The sequence below is a fragment of the Tauraco erythrolophus genome, chromosome 1, assembly GCF_009769465.1.
Source record: "Tauraco erythrolophus isolate bTauEry1 chromosome 1, bTauEry1.pri, whole genome shotgun sequence".
In the NCBI taxonomy this organism is placed as follows: domain Eukaryota; kingdom Metazoa; phylum Chordata; class Aves; order Musophagiformes; family Musophagidae; genus Tauraco; species Tauraco erythrolophus.
The window spans coordinates 136,441,052-136,463,497 of NC_141465.1; the positions used below are offsets into that span (position 1 = coordinate 136,441,052).

General features: G+C 54.9%; 1 protein-coding gene across 1 annotated transcript in view; it reads left to right on the top strand.

Moving 5' to 3' along the window:
• The first annotated feature begins 5,108 nt into the window (after window positions 1-5,108).
• The window catches only part of CHRDL2 (chordin like 2), a 28,779-nt gene continuing 11,441 nt past the window's right edge, over window positions 5,109-22,446 (top strand). Inside the window, exons 1-7 of the mRNA XM_086615309.1 lie at window positions 5,109-5,190; window positions 13,659-13,771; window positions 14,224-14,317; window positions 15,337-15,479; window positions 19,260-19,353; window positions 20,476-20,531; window positions 21,858-22,026. Coding sequence (XP_086471435.1) covers window positions 5,109-5,190; window positions 13,659-13,771; window positions 14,224-14,317; window positions 15,337-15,479; window positions 19,260-19,353; window positions 20,476-20,531; window positions 21,858-22,026 — 751 coding nt within the window. The remainder of the gene's footprint in view (window positions 5,191-13,658; window positions 13,772-14,223; window positions 14,318-15,336; window positions 15,480-19,259; window positions 19,354-20,475; window positions 20,532-21,857; window positions 22,027-22,446) is intronic.

A 22,446-nucleotide genomic window follows, 5' to 3' on the forward strand; every position in this document is an offset into this window, starting at 1 on the left:
GTTTGGATTTTATTGCTGACTGGGGGTCGGTGGGGTGGGCTGGCTGCGGGGCTTGAATGGGGACTGTAATTTTCCCTGCCTATGGCAGGGGGCTTGGAACTGGATGATCTTTGAGGTCCCTTCCAACCCAAACCATTCCATGATTCTATGATTTTCACTGCAGGATGACTGATAATCAGGATTTACTCCTGCATTCCCCAGGATGGGCAACCTTCCTGTCCGAGCAGAAGAAACCACATCAGGCTGTGAGTTTTTGCAGCCCGACCATCAGGTGAGGCAGCAGCTCCTCCATCCCAGGGGCAGGACACGCTCCTGCAGCTGGATTTCTTTAGTCCTTCTTGCAACAGTTCATGGTCCTGCAGGTTTCCAGCTCCATCGCCTGCAGCTGGCAGCCCTCCTGTGTGCGTTTCTGCCCTGGATCGAGCGTCAGGGATGCTGGGCTGCAGATTTCCAGGGAAAGGTACGGTGTGCAGCCAGCTCCACCAGCCTGCAGCCTGGCCAGCTCACGATCCTGCCACGAGGCTTGCGTGGCGGGGGATGTTGTTGGAGCCCACGCTGTTTATTCAGTAGTTTGTAGGAGAATCTCGGTTTTCACTCGAAAAAAAAGTTTAAAAAAATAATAAAAAAAGGAATCGTCTCGTCTTCTTGATTGCCCAGAAAACATGAAGTGAGTTTGACCTAAAGGCTCAGGAACCAGAAGGCAAATAAAAAGGACCCAAGTTTTATTATTTGCAAGCCAATCCCATGGTTTTTGGAGCCTGATTCATGATCACAGATGGATTGATGTTGGCAGTATCGAACTGTCAGCCGGGTTCCTTCGCAGATGAAGATAAAGAGCCTCGTTTTTGCCAAAGGGTGAATGTATTCTTTATGAGACGCAACAGAGATGTAACACAGCACCTTGCTCCTGACAAGGCTGGCCTTTATTTCCTGGGTCTGCACTTAGGACATGGCTGAACCTTCCCATAAGTTTTAGCCCTGATGCAGGGCCAGGATCTACAGTCCTGGATTCAACTGTTGCTGTTGCAGCGGAGACGCAAAATAACTTCATTGAGTTGAGCTTCACGTCCCCATTTTTCTAAGCACTTTCATAACTTGCCCACAGACCTACGCTACAAACGGGCTTTTCAAGTCTGTCCTGTGCGAGGGAAGAGCTGGGAGAGGAGGTGCTGGCTGCTCCTGGTGGGAGCTGGAAGGAGCCTGCTGTTTGCCCAAACCCCTTTAATGTCTTCATCGAAGCGTGAAAATAGAGGGGCATTGCCAGCAAAATTTGTGGGGAACTGGAAATGAGTGAAGCGGTGAAACAAGGGAAGCTGGGTTAGATGGTACGTTGGAGACCATTGGGTGAGTTGAACCTGGCCGGTGTGAATCGACCCTGCGTGGAGCTGTCAGTGCACAGATAACACAGCGGGGACAGTAAGATGGGGAAAAAATGCGGGTCCTCCAACTGCAGCATGGGACATCCCTGTCCCAGACCTACGCGGAAGCTGCAGGGGTGCCCACCCATTGCTCAGAGGAGAATCATAGAATCACAGAATGGTTTGGGTTGGAAGGGACCTCGAAGATCATCCAGTTCCAACCCCCCTGCCATGGGCAGGGACACCCCCCACTACACCAGGTTGCCCAAAGCCCCATCCAACCTGGCCTGGAACACTTCCAGGGATGGGGCAGCCACAGCTTCTCTGGGCAACCTGTGCCAGTGCCTCACCACCCTCAGAGGGAAGAATTTCTTCCTTAGATCCCATCGAAATCTCCCCTCTTCCAGTTTAAAGCCATTGCCCCGTGTCCTGTCACGACACACCCTTGTCCAAAGCCCCTCTCCAGCTTTCCTGTAGCCCCTTTAGGTACTGGGAGGTGCTGGAAGGTCTCCCCGGAGCCTTCTCTTCTCCAGGCTGAACAGCCCCAACTCTCCCAGCCTGTCTCCAGAGCAGAGGTGCTCCAGCCCTCGCATCATCTCTGTGGCCTCCTCTGGCCCCGCTCCAGCAGCTCCATGTCCTTCTTGTGTTGGGGACCCCAGAGCTGAAGGCAGCACTGCAGGGGGGTCTCAGGAGAGCAGAGCAGAGGGGCAGAATCCCCTCCCTCGCCCTGCTGCCCACGCTGCTCTGGATGCAGCCCAGGACACGGTTGGCTTTCTGGGACCATCCCAGGCTTTGAGTTTCTCTGACGTATCGGATGCTGTAATCCACAAGGCATGTTGCTGCCTTCTCTAAAAACCAACTTTTTAGTTTGTCTTGAAGGTGTGTGGTCACATCAGGGTTGCTCTGGTTAGCCTGGAAAAGCAAAAGCAACGGCACTGCTTGTGCTTTCTGGAGCTGGTGGGTGCCAGACGATGTGCAGAGCAGCTCAGGGTTATGGGCTCCTACGTTCCCCTGGAGTGTCTGAGTCCTTCAGCAGAATCGTGCTCGTAATTCGCGGAGGGCACCAAGCAGTAAAATTATTTTTAGAGCTTATAAACAAGTAGACCTGTGACGATCCCCGCAGACGACTCAGCTCTGTCTCCTGCTCTACGCACGAAGCTGTGCTCTTTGAGGATCACAGATATTCCCGTACGGGATATCCTGCGGGATGAGGGCTCGTCTGCCTTCGCTAGCCATGGCTCAGTGATTGCCACCTTCTTCCCAAAAGACGCCATCCAGTCCGTGCGGGTGCAGAAAAGCATCTTGACTTCTTGTGCTCAGCAGCTTAAGGAGAAAAATAACAAAGCTGATGATTTAAAGTGTTATTAAAAGAAGTTTCTTATTACAAAGGAGATTTTCCTCTCTCATATCCAGCTCCAGGAAAAGGCACCTACGGGCGTAGTTTGGTACAGGGGGATGTGGTTGGCTCCTGGGGCAGAGCTAGAAACACGCAGAAAGAAGAGATGGATGGAAAAAAAGAGGTTTTGCTGCAGAAATTCTCGTTGTCTGCTTTCCTCTTCGAGACAAATGGGGAATGTGGCTGGTGCGACCACCATTAGAAGTCTGGGGACATCTTGGAGTTGTTGGCAGGCTGGTGGCTTGGTGCAACTCTCAAACGGGTTGGCATCAGCCACAAAGATCTTACACCTTGGAAAGCTTGATCCCGAGCTTGAATTGATGGAGGAAAATAAATAACAACATGGCTGATGGAGGAGATATCTGGCCACCTGGTGCCAAAGGGATCGCAGGTGATGACAGTCTCTCCCCAGCCAGTGGTGGGGGGAAGCAGAAGAAGATAGAAGAGAGAGACCCCGCAGTGTAGAGGTGAAGCCATTTGCAAAGGGCTCCTGTGAGGTCTAGGACCTCCATCCACGCCTTCCCAGAGGACTGAATGTGGGTGTGAAGGTGTTCAGCTCAGCATTAAAACCTGTATTTCTTGTGCTAATTAAGTGTCGTGCTCTAAGCACCCAGGGAAGTATGAGTTGTGAAGGCGGAGCAGGAGAAATGGGTAAAAAACCACCCCAAATCTGGCCTTGTGGGTCTGAGGAAGCTGCAGGAACCCATCTCCATGATGGACTGGTGGCCCTGGGTTATTCTGGCCATGGAAACCAGCACTGCTGAGCTGACACAGCTGCTCAGGAAGGATCCAGTGCTGCCCAGCTTCTCCATGGGGGTCTTGGAGAGCAGAAAGCTGAGCCCCACAGACAGGCAGACCAGGGCTGGATTTGGGGAGCAGTGGGAACAGGAGCGAGGTGGCTTCTCCAGGGGTGACTGCATGACCGGTGGCTTTCCAACCCACGACGTTTCGTGCCCAGCAGCTCCGTGCTGCGGAGACGAAGGGCAGCTGAGGTGCGAGCCCTGCTCTCGGCTCTGCTGGGATGGCGGGAGGAGGATTTGGGATGGTGGCATGGGGCCAGGGGGGGTTCCTGCAGGCAGGGGCTACGCCGGTCATTTAAGATGGCTTTATGCAGCTGGAGGAATGTAAAGCAGCTGACGGGGAGAGCGAGCTCCACTGCTTTTTCCTGCTGAAACCCCTGCCCTGCATGCTGTGGGTACAGGGGGGATAGCTGCACCCCGCTGCCCCACAGAGGAAGGAGCCTCTCCGTGGCACTGGGAAGAGAACTGAGGTTTACTGGGAATGGAGTCAGAGCACTGGAGGACCTCGGTGGTGGAGCAGAGCCCTGGGAGGCTGCAGCCCGGATTTCTGCTTTGCTCCACTCGGAGTGTGGGATGCTCTGGGCTGTGCCAGGGCCGGTTTCACCCCGGGATGGGGTAAATGCGTCCGTGTGGGCTTTACCCCAGCGTGGGGCTTTAAACCTCTCCCACTGAGGGGGGGGGGGAACTGAGCATCACAGAGCCGGGCGTCTGGGTGGGGTTTAACAGGGAGAAGGGGTGCAGCCGAGCCTTGCGGGTACTGCTGGTGCCATATCCCCTTAGTGTCACCTCGTAGCACCCCAGGACGGGGTGGTCCTTCCAGCTCCGCCTCCCCTCAGAGCCCCGGCGAGGCCGCAGGGAGGCAGGGGTTAAACCTGCGGCTCCCGCACCCCCTCCCCGCCCGCCCTCCCTCCGCCCTGCCGCCGCCGAGGAATTTCCTAAAACACCCAAAAAAAGTGGGAAAATAATAATAATTAAAAAAAAAAAAAAACCAAACACCCACCCTGCGGATCTCCCCCCCACCCCCCCCCCCGCCCCCATCTCCGCCTTTAATACCAACAAACAAACTCTCCGGCTCTCCCTAAAGGAGGCGCCTTTGATCGGAGAGAGACGAGCCCCGCCGGGCACCGGCACCGCAGCACCCCCGGGCACCGACACCGGTACCCGCGGGCACCGGCACCGCGGCACCCCCGGGCACCGGCACCGCGGCACCCCCGGCACCGGCACCCCTGGCACCCCTGGGCACCGGCACCGCCGCACCCCCGGCACCGGCACCCCCTGGAACCGGCACTTCGGCATCCCGGGCACCGACCGGCCCCGGGCATCGCACCGGCACCGCGTCACCCCCGTTCACCGGCCCCCAGGCATCCGACACTGGGATCGAGACCGCGGCGCAACCGGGCACCGGCAGCGGGAGCGAAGCCCCCCCCCCCCGGCACCGAGACATCACCGGGCACCGCACCGGGACATCGGGAAGCGGCACCCCTGGGCACCGGGACCGAGGCACCCCCCCGGGCACCGGGACCGAAGCCCCCGGGCGCCGATCGCCGGGCTGAGATGCTTCCCGGGGCGGGTCCCCTCGCCTTCCTCCTCCGGTGCCTGCTGCTCCTCTTCGCCTCCGAGAGCCGAGCCCGGGCTCGTAAGTCCCCCCCGCTCCCCTCCTGGCTGCGCTGGGTCCTTCCGTGCCTCAGTTTCCCCATCGCCGCGGTCCCCAAGAAGTTGCAGGGGGGTTTTGCGGGCATGGCCAGGGACACGAGGAGGCTCCTCGCCATGGCATGTGCTGGTCCTCCATGGCCAGGTTATCCCAGGCCACACAGCAAGCCAGATCCCCCATCCTGTACCATTGGGGACACAGCTGTGTCCCCTTCCGCCCGCTGCTGTCTCCGACTGCTTTGCGGGGACGTACAGCACCCAGCACACTCCTGCGTGCTGGTGAGGGGCTGTGGGGTTTCGTGGGCTGGCAGGGACATGTTGAAGATCTGGGACCCACCTCCCATGAGCTAGAAATAGCACGAGGCAGGGGGGAATTACAGCCCTTCCCCTGCACGGATCCCACCCCACCTGGGTGCATCTCCCCTCCAAGGGTGGATGGGGACATGAACAGATTGGGAAAATGACCCCCCCCACCAAACCAAAGCTGGGGGCTTTTGTCCATGTCCATCCCTTGTCCGTCTCTGTGTCCACCCCTTGTTCTCTCCTGGCTTCTGCTCCCAGCTGGCTGACTGGGGCAGGTAAGATTTGGGATGGGGAAGGGAGGTTCAGCACTTCCTTCTGTAAAAGGGCTGGAAAGACTTGGCCAGGGCAGTTTAGCAGCTTGGAGGGTGCTGGAGGTGTTAATCGGGGCCAGGAGGTTGGTTTGGCTTGGCCAAGGCACTGAGATCCCACCAATGGGTGCTGGACACCCCTATAGCATCGCAAAGCCACCCAAGCACCCGGCAAAGCAGAGCAGGACCCTTTGTGTCCCTACATTTATTCTCCCCTTTAATCTCTGGAAATCCCAGCCGAGTCTGGCGGTGGCTGCGTTAGGGTGATTTACGATGCGCTCGGCAAATAATCGTCCTCGCGGAGCGCCGACCCGAAATCTGGGCGCTGGATTGCTTGTCCTGGCAGTGGGGTGTGTGAGCGGATGGATGGGGCTGTGCAGAGCCTTGGAGAGCAAATCCCGGGTGAGTTTGGCTCTTTTCCTTTCCCTGGGCTCGTCGAAAGCTGCTGAGCTCGGAGCACGGCGTCTGTTTCTTGCACGAGGGATGTGGGTCTGACTCCCTGCCTCTGCCAGGGCTGCGTTAACCCTGGTACCCAGGTTAGGAGGAGGATGGAGACATCTCCAGAAGGTGAAACAGGTGCTAGGTGAGATGTTTGCTTTTCAGAGGTGCCTGCTGATGGTAGCAGAGCCCCTAAACTGGGCATAAACCAGGATGAGTGGGGGCAAGTAGGAGTTTGTCTGCTTTGGGACGAAGCGCTGGGATCTGTTTGCAGGATTTGGGATCTGAAGTCCCCACTGCAAGAAGGACATGGAGCTGCTGGAGCGGGTTCAGAGGAGGCCACGAAGATGATGTGAGGGCTGGAGCACCTCTGCTCTGGAGACAGGCTGGGAGAGTTGGGGCTGTTCAGCCTGGAGAAGAGATGGCTCCGGGGTGATCTTATTGCAGCTTTCCAGTACCTAAAGGGGCTACAAGAAAGCTGGAGAGGGGCTTTGGACAAGGGTGTGTAGTGACAGGACACGGGGCAATGGCTTTAAACTGAAAGAGGGGAGATTTAGATTGGATCTAAGGAAGAAATTTTTCCCTCTGAGGGTGGTGAGGCACTGGCACAGGTTGCCCAGAGAAGCTGTGGCTGCCCCATCCCTGGCAGTGTTCAAGGCCAGGTTGGATGGGGCTTTGGGCAACCTGGTATAGTGGAAGGTGTCCCTGCCCATGGAAGGGGGGTTGGAACTGGATGATCTTTGAGGTCCCTTCCAGCCCAAACCATTCCATGATTCTATGTTTCTACGCTTTCTAATGGTGATAAAAGGCTGGAGACTTCTTGTGGTCCCAAAACCAGGACAGGACTGCAGGACAAGGACAAGATTGGAGCAGGAAGGTCTGGGATCACTTCCCAGCTCTGCATCGCTTTGTCTCTGCCACCAGGCACGTCCCACAGCTCAGGCGGCTTGGCTGGGCTCCAGATGCCCCGTGGTTGAGGTCAGGGAGGTCTTGGTGGCAAGATCCTCATCAAATCGTGAACTTTTCTCCGCTGTCCACCTCCGCAGCTCGCTGCCTCACATTTTTCTCGGGGCTGAGCACTCAGGGAGAACAGAGACAGGAATAAATTAGTTACGAGCAGGCTCATCAGCCAAGAGACCTACAGTGTTGTGGCTAAAAATAGGTGAGAAACAGAAACGCTCGGGCTTGAAGGCAAGTCAGAAAAGAAGAATTTGCCCACAGAAACAGGCTATTTTAGGGGATTTACACTCTCAGCTGAAAAAACACCAGAGGCACAGGTTACTGGGCCGAACGTGCTGCAGCCCGGCCACTGTGAGTAATTCGGTGGCAATAGCTGAACGCGGTGATGTTTTGGCTGGAGGCATTGAAACACCGGCGTCTCCGGAGAGCGCGGCGCCGTGGTTTTCCCCAGGAGCTTGGAAGTTGCCTTTTCACTTCTTTTCAACGTGTTTCCTGGAGAAAAGGAGGTTCGTGGGATCCTATGAGTTTGGAGCCAGTGTGACGAGGGCCTGAGCAGTCTGAGATGGGAAGGACCGGGATGAAAAGCAAATCCCACTGGCGGCCACGGTAAGGGAGAGGTGAGGGTTGCCCCGCTTTAGACAACCAGACATCCCCTTGGGAAGGAGCGGAGGGAAATGAGGTCCCATCTGCTGCTCACAAAGCCCGCGGGGATGCTCTGAGCGCGGGACTTCACTCGGCTTCCCCGCCCTGGGCAGCTCGGTGATGCTGCATTTGCAGAGCTGCAGTTTTCCAGGCTCCCAAGAAGAAATTCCCAGCCCGGGACTGCGCGAGGCGCGCGCGTGGGAAGCGATCTGGCCGTGAGCGGAGTCGCCGGGATGCCACACGGTGCGGTTCAAGCAGTCCCTTCGCAGCGGAGTCGCGCTTTAAGCCCTTCATAAATACAGAGCTGTCACCGCAGCGCCTGGACGTCGTGTACCAGCCAGCACCGCTCTTCAAACTCCCAAACTGGTTTGCGTAAACACCCCCCCGCACGCCCGGCGCGGCGCTGGCTGGCAGGTGTGTGACCTCCGGAACAGCGGTCGGAGCCTGGCTCAGACGTGCCCTGCTCGGGGGAGAGGTACGGGGAGATCGCCTGGGGGTGCGGAGATGGGAGGAAGCCCAGTGCCGTGAGATGGAATGAGGGAGAAGCTGGGTGAGACCCGCGGGATATTTTGGCATCATCCCGGTTGGAGCCAGTTTGGTACCTGGAGTGAAAGTCCCTGCTAGGGAAACTGAGGCACAGGGCTCTCCATGCTCTGGAGTCTCTTGGGTGTATTAGCCCCTCTCTAGCCACGGGTCAAGGCTTTAACTGCAGCAGGGACTTGCCTCTGGGGACTCTTCAGTGTCCTGTAGCGCAGAGAAGCTCCAGTGTGAATCGAGATCGATGTACGGTGACCCCACGCATGCAGAGACTTGGCTGAGTACCGGGGGTGTGAATGAGAGCTGTTCCCTGGGCTGATGGAGTCATGTTAAAGCAGCTTTGAACCTTTCATGACCCATCAGGACACTGCTCAGGTCTGGGAAACTCCAACGTGGGAGTGAGGGATGTAGGGGCAGGGTCTTGCATGCGTGCGTGTGGATGTGGCTTGGTTTTGTTGACCATCAGTCCCTGTCTGCAGAGGGAGGTGAAGTGAGCATGGCTCAGCCTGAGCCAAAGGAGGATTTGGCAGCAGAACACGGTGTTTTGGTAGCCATCACGCTTGCAGGTTTGATGGCTCGCTGTGGTTCCTGCTGACAGGCCCAAGAGCGGTGCAGGAGAACATCTGACCTGTTTTGTCCCCTGGGTCAGCCATGGTCAAAATGCCCTGGCAGTAGGATGAGTCACACTGTACTGGGAAGCCCATGGGGATGTCCTTGTCTGCTGTGAATGTGAAGGGGTGCAAGGAACTGACTCAAATGGGCTGTGTCAGCGGGTGGGAGAGCTTCAGGGGACAGGTCTCATGGACATGCTGTCCCGAGGGGACTTGTCTGCATCTGAGGCCAGGAGGTGTCTGGCTGTGGTCTGACCAATGTTGGCCAGTTTGATGGTTCAACAAGGAGGCTGTGGGGTCTTTCTCATCTCCCCTCGTTTCGTGGTCTCTCACTGGGTCTAGAGCAGGTCGTGAAGACATGAGATGACATCCTATTGGTGGCTGGTGTATGAAGCTGTTGAGATATGTCCTAAAGAGACATTGAGGCCATCCTCATGGTGTGAGAGAGACATCAACAGCCACTGAACGCAGTGCGGGATGGGTTTTCCACACCATTCTGTTTGTCACCCTGGATTGATGTCTGACCATCTTGTGAAGATGCTGCTCCAGTGGGTTCATAGAGCATCTCAGTGGTAGCCTCTTCTGGGGTTTCAGTCTTCTTGTAGCTGGAAAACTTCCTGCAACACCTATCCTAAATTTTCCAGGCTTTGCCCCAAGCTGATTGCTTCTTCTTGTCCCTACCATGGCCAGAGATCACCCTTTTCTTGGTAACAGCCCTCTCTTACCTTGCCCTCCCTGTCGTACTTTCCATCTGGTGATACATACCCTCCTTGCCACCCAGGATGCAATTAATGATAATTAATGACAATTAATGATAATCAAAGTTAACCAGAGCCTGGGTGTAGCCTCAAGCGTTGACCAGAGCTGTCCAGACTCTTGCTGTGGGTGCGCTCCCCAGCGTGATGTTGGCTGATGTCAACTTGGGCTTTGCCAAATGACTGGGGACAGTTGGGCCAAGGTGGTTCCAGTAGGTGGGTATGGACCTGAGCAGGGTCAGGTCACTGGCCTCAGACCCTGGCTTGGAGTATTCGATGATTTGGATGTAACCAGGTGGTCCTCACCCAAGAAAACACTGGAGCCGTGGGAGAAAACGGCTGTTGGACGGGGAGGCAGGGAGAAACCTTCCTTCTCCATGATGTCCCCAGCAGATCCCTTCGGGGTGGGCAAGGCAGAGCAGCTCCCATGTGGAGGAGCTGCCCTCCTCGGTATCTCCCAGCCTTCCTCTGGGCATGAGGCCACAGGACTTGCCGTTGGGCAGCAGAGGAACCATTTCCATGGCTTTCAGTTAGTTTTTCTGGTTCGTACAACCCATAATGGTACTCTGAAGAGCAGGGTCTTGTATCAGGGCCTTCTTGTATTAGAAGAAACTGGTTAGATGGGACCCGTTCTTGGAGGTGCTTGCAATGGGGAGCTCATCCCTTTCCACCTCTGCTCCTGCTTCCAGGTCCCATAGGGTCCCCTCCAAGTGTGGAGCCCCTGGCTTGTAATAGCAAGCTCTGGTTGTGTCTCCAAGGTGACGTGGACCCGGCTGGCCCGCTGTCTTCTCCTCCCCAGCGATGGCGTGGTCCTCGGGAAGGAAAACAAGGTGATGGCTTCGTCTGGAGTTTTGGTACGGCAGGCTCGGAAATGTTCCGCAGCTCAGGAGCCCTCTCTGGAAACTGAGAAGTAAAACAACGTGACTTTTGTGAGCGTGGTGTTGCTGAAGATGCAATAAATAAGGAGACCGAACGTCACGGGAGCGATTTACTGCCACAAATGGCTTTTCACTCCGAGTGAATTGGGACGATATCCAAAGTTTGACCTCTGAAAACGAAATTATTAGCCTGGCATGGGGAAAAAATGATCCAGAGCCTCCAGCTTTTAAGCCTCCTCCTTCCATCCATCCCCACCTTGCTTCTACCCAAACGTGCCGGCGCCTCTTGCCAAAGACGCAGCACAGCGCTCCTGAGATGCGGGCAAGTGCCTGCCGCTGCCCGGCGCTGCCCGTCGGCTGTAATTTCGGCGGCGGGCGCTCGGCAGACATGAATCAGGCTGCTTTCGAGGGCTGGACCCAAACCAGGGCTCCACTTGTGATTAAATGTTGGAGCGGAGGAGCCAACTGGCACGGAAAAGCCTGCGAGCCGAGCGGGGCCGCGTCACGTGAAGGCAACTCGATTTCTTCACCCTCGGCGTAATTCATGAAGATGCTGCAAGCAGGGAAAAATGAAGTCATTTTCTCACCCTTTTGCAAAATGATGATTTATTTTTTAGTGTGGGTTGGGTTTTTTTTTTTTTCAGTTCTGTGGATTTTTTTTTTTTTTTCCCCTTTCTCCCAGGTTTCTGCGGTTTCCAGCCACGTGCTCCCCGTTCTTGCGCGGTTTGCTGTAAGCTCGTGTCATGCATGGCCGGGAATACGAGTTTGTTGACTTGTCAAGAGGTTTGGAGCAAGCTATGGGGACGGTGTAAAGACCTGAGTAGGGAAAAGGAAGGAAAATGTCTCTGCCTGCCCCTCTGATGGCATCCACTCCAAAACCATTGCAAATCACCTCTGCGGATGCCATGCTGGGTTGGTCTAGGTGGTCTGGAAGTAAGGGCTTGGACTAAGTGGTCTGGACAGCTGGTGGCCACCTCCTTTGAAGGTGCAGCTTGGAGAATCATGTGCTCGAAGCCATCAACTCAATGAGGGCTGCTGGCAGACCTGTATGGCTTGAGTTGGAAGAGACCGTAAGGATCATCATGGACCTTTCCTGATGGCCACAGGGACCAGCTGTGGTAGAGCATTAATTGGGTTTATCCTGAGGATGGTCAGAAGCTGGAGGAGGAATGGCACCCCACCACCGTGTATTCATATGAATTTTACCCGATAGGTGGGAGAAACACATTAAGCAGGTGGCATCTTCAGCTTTGGCAAGGTGGGACAACGCTGGTCGGGCTCTCGAGACCACTGCTTTGCCCCAGGTGACAGAGTGGAGCATGGGATGGGTTTTTACATCACTGGGGTGGTAAATGCCACTGAGCTCGTTTTTAGGACCCTCTGCTATTCATCGAGGAGTCCTTCCAGCAGCGTAGCAGGGTCAGCACCTGCCAGCTTGCCTGACTTCATGCGGCGGGCGGTGGGAGCTGGGCACGATGCCTCAGCAAACAGCCCTTTCCCCTCTCACCGTGTCCCCAGGGTGCTGCAAGGTTTTAAAAGACCCATAAATGCTTCAGGGATTGTAAACGTCTCCATTGCCTTTGAGCAACGTCATTGCCCAGACTACCTCAAATCCCCTCGATGACATAACCTTTTAAATCACCTCCAGTTTTTAGTGGGGCTGTAAGCAACGAAACCACTGATGACTGAATTGGGCTTTCTGGCCAAATCCCTGTGCTTTTTGGTGGTGATTGAGGCCACGGTTTGTCCCACAGATCCTGCTTAAGGCTGGCTTCATCCTGTCAAAGGGTTGGTGTGTAATCAAGGGCTTGGAGATGGAAGGGTTGATGGGGACCTGCTAAAATCTGGGGAGAGGGGAGGTCTCCAAAGGGGATCTCCTTCACCAGTTGTACTGAGCACCATCTATCTCGTCCCTCTCCCTGTGCCATGGCAAGGTTAAACCCATGCCGTTGTAGGCAGGGCTGGATCGTTTCTGCGACAGACACCTCCAGTTCAGGAGCGTGGCTGGAAACTGGCTCTTCTCAGGATGATGAGATCAGAGAGGAATAGAAAAATGCATGGGTTTGTGCTTTTGGGGGCAAAAAGTGGACAAGGTGGGCTTGCTGTCCCCCTGGAAATGAAAGTTGTGGTTCAACCCACTCCAACCAGACCAGTGCTACGTCGAGCCTGGTAAAGCCAAGGGGCTGAGCCTGGTGGGATGGGACAAGCCAGCACAGTCCTGCTCCTTAGGGCTGATGCTCAGCTGCTCGTGTGCTGATCGCACTTGTCTGGGGATCCTTGACAGAATGAGCTGAAGCTCTTAAGGGAAGCAAAAGGTTTTCCTTCCAAATGTGTTTCTACCCCAAAATGTCTTTTTTTTTTCATCTTTTTTGGGTAACAGTGAAAATGCCTCATAAATTCAGGCTGTCCTATCCCCGCCATGACTCACGGCCCTTCTGGGGAAAATTCAGTCTCATAGCATCACCCTGAAATCACCTGCCCATCTTCAAACGAGCATTTCTACTGACATATTAGAGAGAGAACTCTGATTTGTGCCTCAGAAACACCCATTCTGTTCCTTGCCTGCAAAGGGAGTCCAGCTTGCACAGAACAGTTGCCAGTTGGTCACATGGGTCCCAGGCTAAAAGAACCCGAAATCGTAGCATAAAAATGGCTTTTGGGGAATATATTCAGTCTGGGGTTTGGTGGATGGGATGTGGCCATCAGCTGCTCATGGGGGATAGCATGAAGGCACCGAGCTGTCCTTGCTCTTCTTGGGTGGTGAGGCACTGGCATAGGTTGCCCAGAGAAGCTGTGGCTGCCCCAGCCCTGGAAGTGTTCAAGGCCAGGTTGGATGGGGCTTTGGGCAACCTGGTGTAGTGGAGAGTGTCCCTGCCCATGGCAGGGGGGTTGGAACTAGATGATCTTTGAGGTCCCTTCCAACTCTAACCACTCTATGATTCTATGATTCTCATCACGGAGGGAGGAGAGGTCTCCCAAGGACCAGCCCGTTCTCACATAGCTTCTCCTGGTTGACTTTCAGGGCCGGATATGTTCTGTGACTTCAACGGCAAGAAGTACAGCCCGGGCGAGAGCTGGCACCCCTACCTGGAGCCACAGGGGTTGATGTACTGCATCCGCTGCAGCTGCTCCGAGGCACGTCCCCCGCGAGGTGCCGCGGGAGGTGGTGGGAATGCTGCTGCGTTGGGGTATCACTTTGGCAGCTTTCAAGCAGATCGGTTCTGGTGTCTAATTTGACCAGAGAAGCCCTTTCCAGTCCCGTAGGGATGTTGAATTAATCTCCTTCCTTTTGAAAAAGCCCCTCATTCCCCCGAGGGTGTTGGGTTGACCTTCTGAGGGAGCTTTCTAAGTAGTGTTGATGGGCTGTGGGTGGAGGTGGCTCAGGGCTACTGTGGGACCACAGATGGTCTTTAATTATGAGAAATGAGGCCATGAGCTGGCTCGGTTTGAGCCAGAATGGAGATGTCCTTGGCTGGCTAAACCAGCAAAATCTGTTGCAATAATGTGACCATCATCCAACATCTTCCTCCCATTGCAGGGGTGAACATCTAGCTGAACGAACCGTCTTTCTCCCTATCTCTCCTCAGAATGCCAACACCAGGTGCTACCGGATCCAGTGCCCGGCTCTGCAGTGTGCCAGCCCCATCACAGACCCCCAGCAGTGCTGCCCACGGTGTCTTGGTAGGTGGACATCCCACGAGGAGGGGGTGACAAGGTGGCCGTGGTCCTTCTGGGCATATCTCAACTGCAGTCACTTGAACGCTCACACTTGGAACAGCGCAGCCATGCTGGGTCTGGCCCTGCTCACAGGGTCACGGCGGGTGGCTCATGTTGATTTTTCCACCAAAAAATGTCATTTTGATGGAAAAGAGCTCTCTTGTCAGACCACTTTCTCCAAGTCTCCCATGTCTCTAACTTGCAGGGACAAAATGTTGGTTCACAGTTCGGGGACAAAGGAGGAGCTGGCACTTTATTCAGATCATTTGCCAGTGAAATGTGTTGGATACAGGAAAACAAAAACCATTTCATAGAATCATAGAATGGTTAGGGCTGGAAGGGACCTTCAAAGGTCATCTAGTCCAACCCCCCTGCAAGGAACAGGGATATCTCCAACTAGATCAGGTTGCTCAGGGCCTCGTCCAACCTGGCCTTGAACGTCTCCAGGGATGGAGCATCCACCACCTCTCTGGGCAACCTGTTCCAGTGTTCTACAACTCTCATTTCTGAAGATTTTTAACAAAATTCTTGAATTTTTCTCTCTCCTGGGTGTTGGATGATGACCTCCAACATCCAAAGTCAGATCAAAAGGGCTTCTCCCATAGGTAATTAGCTAAAAAATTAAAAATACCTTGTTTTCTATTTTTTTCCCCTAATTTCCCAAGTCGTCGATAGTTTTTGACTAGCTTTCACCACCGCTCTGGCACGGTGGGGGACAAGACTTCGGGAGGTCAGACTTCTAGTTTTACCTTTGTGCTGAGCTCCACCTGGTCAGGGCAACCCTGTTCTCCAAAAGCTTTTAGCCACACAAAGCCCCACGGGCCACGCAACGCACCGGCTGCTTCTTCGTGACAACTGTGGTGTGTAGAGGTCTCCTTGTCCTTTTGGGTTGGGGTGGCAGGGAACCTGCTGAGCACCCATGCTGCGTCGGGGCCGGGCAAGGACTGGCTCTCATCCTGTTTCTTTCTCATCTTCTTTTCCAGAGCCACATTCCCCTTCTGGCCTCCGGGCGCCCGTCAAGTCCTGCCAGTACAATGGGACGACCTACCAGCAAGGCGAGATGTTCACCACCAGCGAGCTCTTTCCCAGCCGCCAGCCGAACCAGTGTGTGCAGTGCAGCTGCTCCGTAAGCTACCTGCGAGCCCGCGGGAGGTGGGAAGGGCTCGGGGTCTGCTCCTGCACCCCAACAGTGTCCCACCAGGTCAAAAACCTCATGAGGACCATTGGGTGGTACCAGCCCGTGGTGGGATGGTTTATCATCAGGATCAGAGACTGAGCTTCCTCTGAAATGGTGCTGGGTCCTCCCTGCCCAGTGACTATGGACCACCGTAGAGCTGGGTGCTTCCCTCTCTTCTTGGGTGTGTTGTCTGGCCTTGACCCAGAGCAAGGTGTGCTGCAAATGCCCGCTGGGCCCTGGGATTGAAACATAAAGTACTCACCAGCATCTCCTCCCTGATGGGAACAGCACAAACAAGCTGCTCCAAGGGTGGGTTGTTCAACTGGAGATCCCTTGGGCCAGTTCTGGGTGGACTCCGCTGGGGCTCCTTGGGGTGGGCAGGGGGACAGCCCCATCCCCATTGAGCACACCAGCAGGTGCATTTGCCTACTGTGAAGACCAGCGCTCTGGGGTTGTCCTTGCAGCATCCAGCTGTCCCACCTGCCCCACTGAGGCATTGTACAGCAGACAGCTGACCGAGAGGACAACTGGGAGCTTTTCCCTGTACGTGCTCGCTGCAAAGAAGGTGGGGTTTGTGGCCATGGGGGTCTGAAGGACCTCAGCGTGCCTGCAAAGCAATGTAGACACGAGGTGCCAACTGTTGGGCTTCAGAAGTTCTTGGGACATTGAGCCCAGTGTCCAGCTGGTGGGACTGAGCTGAGCTCCAGAAAGGATTTGGTGGCTCCCAACCACTTCTGGGTGCCTGTGTCTCGTGGTGCCTTCAGTAACCAGATCCTGCCCTGCATGGTTGGAGCTCACCCCTGATGCAGCCAGGAGATGATGGCAGAGAGATGGGGGCATTTGCAGCAGAGCCTGGCCATCAGAGATGACAATGGGCAGGTGCCTGGTGATCTTCGTCCCCCTCGCTTGGATTTAAGCGGATGCTGAACCCAGGGCTGAGACGTGCTTGAGCACCCAGGTGACTGGGCTGCACCAGGAGCCGATCTCATCTGGAAATTCCTCCAGTGTGTCCACCAGCTGTCCAGGCCATCGTGTGCAGAGCTGCACCCTGGAGATATGCGTGTGTTTTCCAGGCTGTCCATGAAAAGGATTTGCAGGAAGTGTCTGCCTTTCACCTTGAGTTGTAGCGACCTTTGCAGGACCGTTGTGTGCCAGTTGTCCTTGCTGGTCCCAATCAATTTATCTGCTCTGCCCTACCCAAGGGCTGCAGCAGCATCCGGGGTGCTCTGTGGTCCTCGGTGTGCATCCCTGTGGTGGGTCGCCCACGTCCCTCCTCCCTGAGCCTCCAGCAGCGCCCTGAGTCAGCGCTTGGCTCCACTCTACCCATCCCTCTCCCACGGGCTGGGATCCTGCAAAAACCCATCAAAAACCAAGTCCTGACGCTTCGCTTGGGAAGCACGAGGCAGCCTGGCCAGCGGCGATGGGGAAGGTGCGCGGAGCGCTGGACCACGCGTGCCAGGAGCTGAGTGTTGGGAGATAAATGGAGCAGCTCCTCCTCCTCGAGAGGGAGCGAGGAAGGGGATAGAAAGTGCTGACGCTGGACTTGGATGCTGTGGGGAACCGCTCGCAGCAGCTACAGCCTCTGCCCTAACAAAGAAGAAGGTTGAAGATGTGGCTTTCACTCCCCAGAACGGAGCCCTTGGATGGGACCAGGCTCCTGCTTTGCAAATAATTACACTAAGCTTGGCCAAGAAAGAAAAAGGAGTGAGAGAGCCCAAACCACCTCCCTCTCTCGTGCCAAGAGCACGCACACGGTGGTTACCATCAGCTGGCACTTGGTAGTAAAGTATTTGTAATACCAGGGTAGCTGCTCTGAGCCCTTGGCACTTGTGCACACCTTGGAGTGAGGTGACTTGGAGCCAGGTGGTGAGAGGAGTAGCCCAGACATAGAAATGACACAGTTTGGAGGCTGGTTCCTCTCTGATGGAGCCCAACTCAATGCCACCCCACCAGGCTGGGGACAGACGCCAGGAAGGAGCCCTCGAACCTCTCTGTACGTGCCCACCTGGCCCTGCTTTCCCACCCCATCTGCCACCATCCCCAGGAGCCTGCGGACCCTCGTGTCCCTCTCAGAGGCCCTGGCTCTCGCTCCGGCTCTGTTTATTCGGCAGGATGACGCCTTGGATACGAAGGGGAAAATAAAAGGATGGCCGTGGAGCCTTGCAGTGCCGGGGCTCACCGGGCTGTGTCTGATGTTGTCAGCTGCTAGAACAGCTGCGTGAACAGCTGGTCTAAACCTCTTTGAAACCCGCCCCGAGCCCAGAGCCTGTGGGATAAATCCTGCTTTTTATGGCATTTGCTCTTTCCTGCTTGAGGCAGGTCTTCGCCGGGAGCTGCTGGTCAGAAGGAGAAAGAAAGAAGAGGCTATGTGGCCAAACCTCACTCCATGCAGGTCTGGATTCCGTGGAGGTCCTTGAAGCAGAGAGCAGGGTTTGGTTTGCAGCAACCTTTTTTTTTTATTAGGAAAAAATTTTTACCATGAGAGTTGTAGAACACTGGAACAGGTTGCCCAGAGAGGTGGTGGATGCTCCATCCCTGGAGATGTTCAAGGCCAGGTTGGACGAGGCCCTGAGCAACCTGATCTAGTTGGAGATATCCCTGTTCCTTGCAGGGGGGTTGGACTAGGTGACCTTTGAAGGTCCCTTCCAGCCGTAACCATTCTATGATTCTATGATTCTATGAACCTCCAGCAGATCCTCTCGTTTACCAGACTTCTTCCTCCTCTTCATGTCCCCTGCACAGCTTCTTGGCTTCCTGATGGCAGAAGAAGCTGCTGTGGTTTGGTTTTCTAAGGCAATCCTTGGTTCACCCCTTGGTTTCAGTTGACTGAATGATCTCTGAGGTCCCTCATCATTTAGATGATCTCTGAGGTCCCTTCCAGCCTATGCCATTCTATGTTTCTATGATTCTATGACTGAGAGCTTGGGGACACGACGAAGAAAATTACTGCATGGAGAAGTGGACCTTGCTGTTGAGGTCTGCCTGCTGAACATGTGTTTTTACCGTTCTGCAGAGCAGCAGAAACTCAGCCCTGCAGAAAACAGGTGCAAATCCATTGACTGAAGTGGGACTGGGATGCACCGAGACCAAGACTGGCCTTGGCCAGTTGTTCTCAGCTTGAATCACTACAGCCATGAGGTTTTCCAAACTAACCACCTAGCCAGTGGAAGAAGGTCTACACCTGAAGGTCCATCCACAGCTCTTGACCCAGTGTCTTTGTGGGCTTGGCTCTGGTGTGATCGAATAACCCAACACAGAGGGAGGGCAGAGCTGCAGCATGGACCTGGGTCTGGGTTCAGCATCACACTTCTCCTTTCCACCTCTCCTCCAGGTCCTTGTCCTGGGAGATGTCAGAGGAAAGGTTCTCGTGTCACTTGGAACTGTTTCAGATCCAGTAGCACTTAACGATGCCTGAGAGTAAGGCTCTGCCTCCCCCTTTTTGGGGAAGACGACTCCACTCATGAGCATGCAGACTGGCAATCGGTGCACCAGCCATGTTAGGAGAAGACACCGTCCAGCCCGCTATACCCACAGGATGGAGAGTACAGAGGGGCAGATTTTCGGCTTTCGTCAGTTGCCAGATGATTGGTGGTATCTGAGGATGGACCATTGAGGGACTTATGATTTATATCAGATCTGCAATGTGCTGGCACCCCAACCAGGGTGACCAGCACCCCTCCCCAGACCTTGATAACGCTGACAATGCTGTTGTTTGCTCCTGTCTCCTAGGAAGGCCAGATTTACTGCGGCTTGGTGACCTGCCCAGAGCTGTTGTGCTCCTCTCCCCTAACCGTGCCAGATTCCTGCTGCCAGGTCTGCAAAGGTAATGAAGGGCCCAGGAGCTGCTCCTGAGCGAGGGCTGGGAGACGTAGGCATTGCCACCAGCTAGCAGGAGCCATTTCAAGCCACTTTAGCAGGATTTTGGAAGCTTGTGCTGTACATCAGGCCACTTGCTATGTCTTGGTTGCACCAGGAAACAAAAGATGAGGGCTCAGGTTTTTTTCTGGCATGCTTCCCCTCCCACACCTAGTTGTGTCCTGCCTCCCTGCAGCCCATGTGCTGGCCAGAGCTGAGCTCTTTGCCCTGCCCCTGGTGCATCATGCAAGAGATATGACCTGCATGGAAGGCAAAGTCCTCCAGACCACTCACCCATGAGAATGGAGATGGTTGTATGGACCATGTAAAGATTGTGCATGCTGCTCTTGCTTCAGGGAAGTTTCCAGGACGATCAGGGAAACCCTCTCCACTTCCACCTCAATGTTGCATGGCTGAGATTTGCTCCCACAGCTTGCCATGGGGGAGAAACTCTTGCAAATGCTGCTCTTTCCCCTGGCTCACACCTGGGAGGATGAGGAGGTAATCAAGCTCCCTGTCTCCAGATGAGACAGTCTCAAGAGCGAATAGGTGGGTTCACACCTTGCTGACAATGCAGCCACAGCATAAAATGACCATTTAAGATGAGAAATATTTATGAAGCTGGAAGGCCGTGGTGGTCTCCTGGCCATGGGCACGGAATGACCTGCTCCAGGTGCCTCCTGAAGACTCTCCCCTTTTGCAATTTGCGTCCCTCTCTCCTAGTTTTCTTTGGTGCAGCTGGGGCATGTCATTGACTCGGTGAGAAATGTCTTTGGCTTTCTTTTTAATGCCAGATCATCCCCATCACCTCATGCTCTACCTCTGTGGTGTTTTCATGCCATCTAACTTCAGAAGCTACATGGTCCTGTCTTTCTTGGAGTGGAACTATTGTTCACAGTGGAGATAAAAGGGTTTTTGGGATATGGCTCCCACTTGCTTTGGGCGATGTGAATTGCATATTCAAAGCTCCTCTCTCTCCAGACCTCACAGGTGGGCCAGCACCCTGAAGAGAGCTGCTTTCAGTCAAAGAGAGAGCAATTCTTCATCCAGCCCTGCAGCATTTCACAGGACAATGTTTTTTTCCTTGCAGATGGCTCGTATGAGAAGTCCACGGAAGAGGAACCCCTGCAGTTAAACCGAGGTGTTGTACGTGACGTTTGCATTTTAAACCTCAGGTTATTGCTCCTAGCACAGCCCCGTTGAACAGCTCAAAGCAAGCCATTTGCCCTTGGCCATAGTCTTCTACAAAGAAATGACCCACAGCAGGTCTAGGTGGGCAGTCAGTTCCTTGGACAGCAGAACCACAGACACCTGTTTGCAGATGAACTGTGTCTTGGAATTGACTCTAGGTGAGGGCTATCAGCATAGGCTGAGACCTCCGACTGCCAAAGACAGACTCTTGTCCTCTTCCTCTGAAGCATCTCTGATATCTTTGGAAAAGAAAAAGACTTGTGGGAACTAGAAATCTTGGGCAATTCAACTCCTTGTTGGCCAACCTGGCTGAGGTTGGCCAGTGGGTTAAAACACCTGAGGAACATGGACAGAACAGACTCAGAGGTGACCGACAGCCAGACGTAACCCTTATCCATAGAGTCAGATGGCCCAAATCTCTCTTTGAGGACTTTTGCTTCAGGAGCTGGGGTCTCCTCTCCGCCCTGGGCTCAAAGGTGTCCTGCCTCCCAGACGTAGCTCCCACAGAGCAGCCAGCGCTGGAGCTGGCCACCAGCGTGCTTTCTCCAGGCTGTTTGTACCAGCAGCCCCAGCAAGGAAAAAGTGACTCCTTGGCTTCTGAGGGTGGAATCATGGTGACATTTCAGAGCTGGGTGTCCCATGCCAGGTCTGTGGGATTAGGTCACTTACAGCTCCTGGCCCTGCCCTTTTCCATACTGCTGGGTGAAACGCCAGCGTCACACCTCCACCACCTATAAAGTTTATAAAACCTCCAAAATAGACACAAGGGGACCCTTTGTGCCGCCTGTCTTGTCCCAGCAGTTTGCTCTTGGAAGCCTGGGATGCTCCTGGGATTTTAGTCCTGCTGGCTGGCAGCCCCACACCAACCCTCCTGCTGCCAGCCAGGTGAGAGGACAGGATACAACCTGTCCTTACCATCCTGGTGTGGTTGCACAAATGCCAGTCCTCAGTTTCCAGCAGGCATCTGGAAGAGACCAGCCCAATTCCCAGCCTGTGTTAGTGATGTAGGACCTCACCAGAGGGCATGGGGTTGAGCGTCAGACGAGAAGGGTGCTGCCCCAAGGAGGATGACCCACGTGCAGCAAAGGGAGGACACCAGTGTGGGGCATTGACACAAACTGCTCAGCACCGAGATGGCTCTTGGGTTATTGCTCATCCCTGTGGTCTCTGGACCTTCCACTCCTGATGGAAGGTGTGCATGGCTTTTCCCAGCATGCTTTAGAGTGAGAACAACCCAACTGCCTGGGTCTGAGTCCCCTTCTTTTCTCTGACTGCTCACAGAGGCACTCGCAAGATCAGTGCTTGGGGGAAGCGATGGGCAGAAAGCCACCCGGAGCCACCACGTCCACTGTTCTCAGTTCTTCCCTGGAGTTCATTCCCAGGAGCTTCAAACCCAAGGGAGGAGGTGGCACCACAGTGAAGATCGTCATGAAAGAGAAGCACAAGAAAGGTAAGGGATGGCGGGGCCAGGCAGTTTGTACGTAGCCTAAGGTGAATTCTCCAGGGAACCTGTTTCAGCAGCAGGTTCCCACCACCAAGTCCTACTTCCTGCCTCTCCACAGCCAGCTTCACCCAGCTATCTCAGCCCTGGTGGCCCACAGCCCCCTAGCTGCATGCACCTTCTACTTTTCAAAAAGAGTTGGAAGAAGATTGGTCCTTGGGGTGTTTTGGAGATCTGGGACCTGGGAAGGGAGGTGCTCAGCTGGAAGACTCCACATGGTCCTTCCAGGACAGTGCCATAGAGAGACAGGTTGTTCCTCCTTGCACCTACCCACCGTGGGCTGGGTCTACCCCAGTGCTGTGGTCTTCCTCCTGGAGGAGAGAGTAAGAAGAGGAAAAGACAGGTCCCTTCTCCTCCGGGAGGCTCTCC